Source organism: Protomyctophum parallelum, assembly GCF_964188405.1.
Source record: "Protomyctophum parallelum genome assembly, chromosome: 3".
Lineage (NCBI taxonomy): Eukaryota > Metazoa > Chordata > Actinopteri > Myctophiformes > Myctophidae > Protomyctophum > Protomyctophum parallelum.
In genome coordinates this window covers 56668851-56676474 of record NC_139698.1, presented here as the reverse complement: position 1 = coordinate 56676474, position 7624 = coordinate 56668851, and the positions used below count along the sequence as shown (strand labels likewise).

At 42.6% G+C, this 7624-nt stretch overlaps 1 protein-coding gene across 1 annotated transcript in view; it reads left to right on the top strand.

Moving 5' to 3' along the window:
* Positions 1 to 3205: 3205 nt before the first annotated feature.
* Positions 3206 to 7624, top strand: part of LOC310856028 (G protein-coupled receptor kinase 5-like) — a gene marked incomplete at its 3' end in the record, with an annotated part of 29138 nt that continues 24719 nt past the window's right edge. Inside the window, exons 1-5 of the mRNA XM_083761246.1 lie at positions 3206 to 3293; positions 3925 to 4037; positions 4481 to 4558; positions 5618 to 5715; positions 6882 to 6974. Coding sequence (XP_083617372.1) covers positions 3242 to 3293; positions 3925 to 4037; positions 4481 to 4558; positions 5618 to 5715; positions 6882 to 6974 — 434 coding nt within the window. The 5' untranslated portion in view covers positions 3206 to 3241. The remainder of the gene's footprint in view (positions 3294 to 3924; positions 4038 to 4480; positions 4559 to 5617; positions 5716 to 6881; positions 6975 to 7624) is intronic.

Sequence of the window (7624 nt, the reverse complement as noted above, 5' to 3'; positions counted from 1 at the left end):
CTCCATTTATGAAGATCACAACACTGACCTCATCGAAACCTGGATAGCCATACATGGAGAAGACTGGATCATCACCTAGATCTGCATATATGGAGCCTACCAGCAACTCTACATCTGACCTCAAACCCTTAGATCTCCATATATGGAGCTAACCTTTTCTGATATTCCATATGTTGATCTGTTGATCTGAACTCATCAAACAGTGTACACTTAAGACGCTCCATATATGGCCAGTACAGAATTAATTCCACATGATGATGTGATTGTGTCCATACAACAGCACAGCAAACATTACAGCAGCATTGTATTCATACAACAGCAAGGTATTATTACTTGCGCAAGCAGAGCGCGCAAGTAATAATTTCGCCCAGTCTCTTTCACCGTGACAGCCAACCCGCCATTTGATGTGTATTAAAAAAAACATCAAATCTGTGCCTGTTTTGCTGGGACCAGATTACACAAATGACCATATTTCTTACATCATAATAAAATAGCTAATTTGCCTGATCTGCTGGGACCAGAGTACGTGGTGTGTATATGTATGACTAGCTCTCAATGATGACGTAAGAAATATGGTCATTTGTGTAATCTGGTCCCAGCAAACCAGGCACAGATTTGCTGTTTTCTTGCATAAGCATAAAATGGCGGGTTGGCTGTCACGGATTTTGGCGCAAAGTAACCACAGTATACCGCTAATCAACTTACAACTACATACTCTATATAGTATATGTATATGTATACGTATGTCTTACATCATCATTTAGAGCTAGTCATAGTCATAGTTACTATGAAAACCTGCATCTCACGTCTGTCCATCACCCACGCCATAGTCATTTAGATGATAGACCAGTGTCTTATTGGTTAGATGATAGACCAGTCTCTTATTGGCTTGTGTCAGCGGTTCATGAAAATAATACTCCGTATATAGTCTATACTTCAATGAATGTAACTCATAGTCAGTGCAGGTGCAAACAGTTCTGACATGTTTTACTATTAACAGTAAAAGTATAAATTCTTACTATGTAAAAAAAAAAGTAAAGGTCCGGAATTCAAAATTCAATGCTGTTGGCAAACGTTGATCAAAAATATAACAATTCTTCTATAATTCTCTATGAATTGTGCAGACTTATCTTGTAAATGAACTGATGCCGATCTGTTTAACAAGAATAATCTAATTAAAATAAAAATGTATCTCAAGAGTTAAAGTATAAGGGGGTCCATTTGGTTACCAATACCAACATAATGGAATGTCATTTAGCTGCAGGGACCACCTGGCTGGAACCCCCTCAAATGTGGACCCCTGGGGGTCCCCTGGTGGACCCCTGGTGGACCCCTGGGGGTCCCCTGGTGGACCCCTGGTGGTCCCCGGACCACTGCTCGTAGTTACATTCCAGCCGCGCTGACTCGTGTCCTGGTGCGCATGTGAGCGTAAGTGTGTGTAAACTGTAAAGGCCTCGGTCACATAGGAAAGACAGCTGTCTTCTGTGTGTGTCTCTCTGGGGGAAAGGGGGCGTGGGTTTATTTTGACGCGGCAAGCAATTGCTCCCTGCTTGCTCCATGTCGAGGGGAGGAGGGAGGGCAGAAGACAGCCATGCATGGAGCAAAGCTTGTCTCGTCAAAACCACCTCCTCACTCCCATTGGAAATGTATTGAGAGCTGCCCCCCCCCCTCTCCCCCAGAGACAACGAGAGAGCCTGTCATATGTGAGCGAGGCCTATATAATTAAGCCGACAGCAATGTAGTCGCACAGGCTTCTATATATAGCTCATTGTAGTGCCGTGGCTCAACTGGGATGTGGAACCAGATAGGCAGGCCAAACACACACACACACACACACACACACACACACACACACACACACACACACACACGCTATAGGTGATAGTGTATGATTGATGACACACAGGCATATTTGACAACTAAATTAGCAACCCGCTTATTTGTCGACCAACAGCTTTGAAATAATAGTGAGAATTGTTTTTCCCATGATGACAACATGCCAGAAATATGGATGCCCTCCTAGGTTGTAAAGAGGTTAAGTGTGCTCTTTGTGACCGGGTTTGACTTTTCTGGTCCGTCTTCATATCGCAAAAAGGGACGTTTGCATGGATTCAAGTTGATTTCAGTCATCTGGATTCCATAGAAGTCTTCTATGTGAAAGCATGTTGCACACCAACAATAGATTGCACAATCTATATTAAGATTAATCTAATCTACAAGCTTACAATGCGTGTGCAACTAAAGGCTATTTTCAGTTATTATTTAAAGTAGTCAAACTAGTATTAGAATGAAGTGTTTCTGTGTGGAGTTTGCATAATCTCCCCTCGTGTCCCCTAGGGTAGGTACCCTCACAAAAACATGCAGTAATCCTGGTCTCAAAACTGCCTCCCCCTGGCCAGCCTGATGGAGGGGAAAGGAACTGGTTGGAATAACGTGTTCCTTCCACACGCTACGTCCAACCAGGGAAACTCCCCCCTATCAGGTGTAAAGGAGCAACTTGGACACTCAGGCATGAAGGAAGCATGAGTTCAAGTCCGTTGCTCTCCCCTTGTCCCCCATATATGGGGACTAGGTTGGTGGATGGTGTGCAAATCCCATATGTCAATGGGATTTGCCAGCAGATGTCACTGTTTTCATTGTAGCTCAAAAGGCTTCCAAACCCCAAAGAAAACTTCAGACCACAGAAAATCCACTGAATGTTCAAAGTTCATAAAACCTTTAATGTAACATCTTGTGATAATGTATACGTATGTCTGTTGTTCTGTATGTTGTTGTACTGTTTGTAATGTCTCTGAGAGCTTTTATTATCTGCTGTAAAACAAAGTGCCCAGTTTGGGGACATATGAATAAACTTGACCTTGATATGCAGGCCGAAGAGAACTTCCCCAGGGAAAGGAAGGGACCGCCGCACACTCCAGAGACACAGGACAAGATTATTTATGCTTAATTTCTTTATTTGCACGACGCGTTTCGCCGTGTGGCATCGTCAGGTGCTTGCATACATGAATGCAGTATGTGTATACGCCAGCACCTGACGAAGCCAAACGGCACAACGCGCCGTGCAAATACAAAATGAAGCATAAATAATCTTGTCCTGAGTCTCTGTATATGTAGTATATATATATATATAAATATATATATATATAAAATAGTAAATAGTAGTAGTGGTATGATGTTATTTTGTCTGTGGGTTGTTTCTGCAGGTGGAGGATCGAAAGGCCGGAGCTGGCAGTGGAAGGAGATGCTACGCTTCCCACATATCAGCCAGTGTACGGAGCTAGCTATGAATATAGGTGTGTTCCCTATTGTGTGTTTATTTCATCTTCTGTTTTATTTAACCTGTCTGTCTGTCTGTCTGTCTGTCTGTCTGTCTGTCTGTCTGTCTGTCTGTCTGTCTGTCTGTCTGTCTGTCTGTCTGTCTGTCTGTCTGTCTGCCTGCCTGCGTGCGTGCATGCATGCTTATTACAAAAAGTACAGAAATACATCTGTACAATAATGCAAAAAAAACCCCCACAAAAAGCCCTGGAGGGGAAAGGAACTGTGAATAACGTGTTCCTTCCACGCGCTACGACGTCCAACCAGAGAAACTCACCCCTGTCGGGTGTAAAGGAGCAACTTGGACACTCAGGCATGAAGGAAGCATGAGTTCAAGTGCAACAGGTCAACAGCATGTGCACCAAGGCCCGCCCCCACTCGATCATAATTGGAAGAAGGCCCCTCTCAACCTGATTGGATGAAGGCTTTGCCACCCGCCACCAAAACTGAAACTAGGGGGGGGGGGGGGGGGGGGGGGGGGGGGGGTTTGACCCCAGGGGCTCACTGGGGACAGGGAGGAACTCCTTATATGGTCAGCACACTGTGTTTTCTGAATGATATGGACATGTTGGCCATGGGCCTGACGTTTGACGCTGTGTTCTCTGACAGAGCGGAACTACTACAGCCTGTGTGTGAAGCAGGCCATCGGCAAGGACCTCTTCTATCAGTTCTGTCGTAGCAGACCGGATCTACGCAACTGCATCGGCTTGCTGGAGGCACTGGTACGCGCTCACCTGAAACACTATAAGACCAGGGGTGGGAAACTTTGACGATGGAGAGAGCCACTATAGTTCCACACTCACTCCAGAGGGCCACTATAGTTCCACACTCACTCCAGAGGGCCACTATAGTTCCACACTCACTCCAGAGGGCCACTATAGTTCCACACTCACTCCAGAGGGCCACTATAGTTCCACACTCACTCCAGAGGGCCACTATAGTTCCACACTCACTCCAGAGGGCCACTATAGTTCCACACTCACTCCAGAGGGCCACTATAGTTCCACACTCACTCCAGAGGGCCACTATAGTTTCACACTCACTCCAGAGGGCCACTATAGTTTCACACTCACTCCAGAGGGCCTCTATAGTTCCACACTCAAAATAGAAATTTGCTGCCAATACATATTATTGTGTTTAATCTTTCTAATTATGGCTTCATCAGGAAAACTTTGACACCAAGCCAGACAATGAGAGGAGGGACGACGGCATGCATATCGTCCAAGCGTTTCTCAGAAGTCAGGTCAGGCCCTGTCACAATCTTTTGTTTCCATGTTGAAAAATGTTTTAACCCATTCCGACCTGAGATCAGATTAAAAAAATGTCTTCTACATCCTGACAGTTTTCTGAAAAAGCTATGTTTCTATGTCAGTCGTTCTTCTTCAAGCTCGTAGCGCGCCACAATTTAAAAGCGAAAGTGCCATAGCCTTATACTGCAGGCCAGGGCAGAATGGTAGAAGGCTATGGAGCAGAGCTATAGTGGTCTACCTGAACAGCCATATCTACTGGTAGATCGCAATCTAGCTTTTGGGCGCCCCCTGGTGTATATAATGTACTATATGGCATATTATATTTATTGTACATGGTTTATATGCAGTGGTGGGAAAATAACTCAATTGTTTTACTTAAGTAAAAGTATATCAATACTGCAATTTAGATTGTTACAAGTAAAAGTACGGACTTGAAAATGTGCTTGAGTAAATTAAGTACAAAAGTATATGGGCATAAAAATGTACTCATATTGCTGAATGTTCAAAAGTTTTTGTTTAATGTACAACATCTATTGAAAATAGCAGATCTACAAGCTTGAGCTTGTAGATCTGCTATTTTCAAGTGGCCGAAATGTATAGGGTTGAAATGGTTAATGTATAAAAATCACCAAAGTAACTATAGTAACTAAAGTTTTAAAAGAATTGTAGTGGAGTAAAAGTACAAATATATGTATATGTATAGTGATATATTTTGTGATATATTTCTCAGTCTAAACAGTGCATGGAGGTGTATAGTGATATATTTCTCAGTCTAAACAGTGCATGGAGGTGTATAGTGATATATTTCTCAGTCTAAACAGTGCATGGAGGTATATAGTGATATATTTCTCAGTCTAAACAGTGCATGGAGGTCTATAGTGATATATTTCTCAGTCTGAACAGTGCATGGAGGTGTATAGTGATATATTTTGTGATATATTTCTCAGTCTGAACAGTGCATGGAGGTGTATAGTCATATATTTAGTGATATATTTCTCAGTCTGAACAGTGTGTGGAGGTGTATAGTCATATATTTCTCATATATTTCTCAGTCTCAACAGTGCGTTGAGATGCTCCAGGACTGTCAACAGAGCTGCAGGCAGAGTCTGGAGGAGGATCCGTGTGGGGACGTGTTTGAACGATGCAGACGGTAAGTTGTCGCTAGCCGTGAACGTGTGCGTTAAATATTTAACAACTAGAACTGCACTCTGTCGAGTGCATACTTGCTTGTTGCACACTAGTAGGCCATAAATGGCCAACTAGTGCGCAAGCAGAGCGCGCAAGTACTTTTGACCGCTGTAAACTGTCAAATCTCAGTATATCTGTGAAGGAACGTTTGAAATATAATTATTAGGTGTAACTATTTGCTACCTACCTACTTTATGCATATAAACACATAGTATTATTAAGTATGGTTCAAGTGTCTATCTATATAAGAAATACAGTTTTATCTATGCAGATATATTCTAGATCCCTTTTTAGTTTTTCAAAGAAAAATAAATCATTGATGTGTGATGAAAAAAAGGTATATAAACTGAATTAAAATATATTATAGAGTATAATTACTTTATTATTTATTGTAAATTGTCAATTGTTTTAAATGTATTTCATCTTGGACTATAGTGATATTAATACTAAATCTATGTATACATATACATATACTATATAGAGTATGTAGTTGTAAGTTGATTAGCGGTATACTGTGGTTACTTTGCGCCAAAAACCGTGACAGCCAACCCGCCATTTGATGCGTATGCAAATAAAACAGCAGATTTGTGCCTGGTTTGCTGGGACCAGATTACACAAATGACCATATTTCTTACATCATCATTGAGAGCTAGTCATACATATACACACCACGTACTCTGGTCCCAGCAGATCAGGCACAATTTTCTATTTTATTTTATTGATTATGTATATAGTATACGTATGACTAGCTCTAAATGATGACGTAAGACATATGGTCATTTATGTAATCTGGTCCCAGCAACCCAGGCACGGATTTGCTGTTTTTTTTGCACATCAAATGGCGGGTTGGCTGTCACGGTGAACGAAGACCGGGCGAAATTATTACTTGCGCAAACATATCTTTTGGAATTTTGTTCCAATGGCTATAAAAAAAGATCTTTGCAAAGTTTGGGGAAAGATTCAGATTCACAGGTCCAACGCAGCATGTCAAATTTGAGGAATTTCTGCGTGCGCTCGCTCACACTGTGTATGTGCGTGTGTGCGCGTGCACGTGCGTGTGTATGTATCCATGTGTGTAATGACACATTCAGTAACGTGTGTGTGTGTGCGTGTGTGTGCGCGCATTAGGAAGCTTCATTGCCACCTGTGTGGATCTCCGTTCCATCAGTACCAGGAGAGCATGTTCTTTGATCGCTTTCTACAATGGAAGACGGTAGAGAGGTCAGTACTGTCTGTCTGTCTGTCTGTCTGTCTGTCTGTCTGTGTATGCACGCGCGTGTGTGTGCACGTGTATACGCTCGCTGTATGCGTGCATGCAAGAGAGAGAGAGAGAGAGAGAGAGAGAGAGAGAGATGCAGGTTGCATGTCGATAATGTATTGTTAGTCGCTAATCCATTAACCGTCTTCCTGCCATTGCCGAAGCCCTTCGGCAATTGAAGCATTAATTTGATATTAACGCTTGCTGCCATTGCCGAAGCCCTTCGGCAATTGCACTTTTATAGTGCATATGATTGATCAAGCCATAATGCTACTCACGTTAGCCGGTTAGCTAGCAGTGTTGTTAGCACTGCACTGGATCGTTCATATTAATTCACCGTCGCCATAAGAATCCATTCTATCCGTTTCTTTCAATCGCCTGTATCTCCTATTCCTTGTCCCAGATGGCATTTTTGGTCAAAACAGCGTTTCTTTGACGGCACGAGCCGACGTTGTGGAGTGCTAAAATGTACCGGCATGATTCGATCATGTAAACAAAGGTTGTCTTGGCAACGTAAAGCTGGCAGGGATAAGCTCACTTCCGGTTGAGGCAAAATGTGGCTTTTCAAAATAAGAGCTCAAATTAAAAAAATGCTGGCATGAATTAGGTCCTA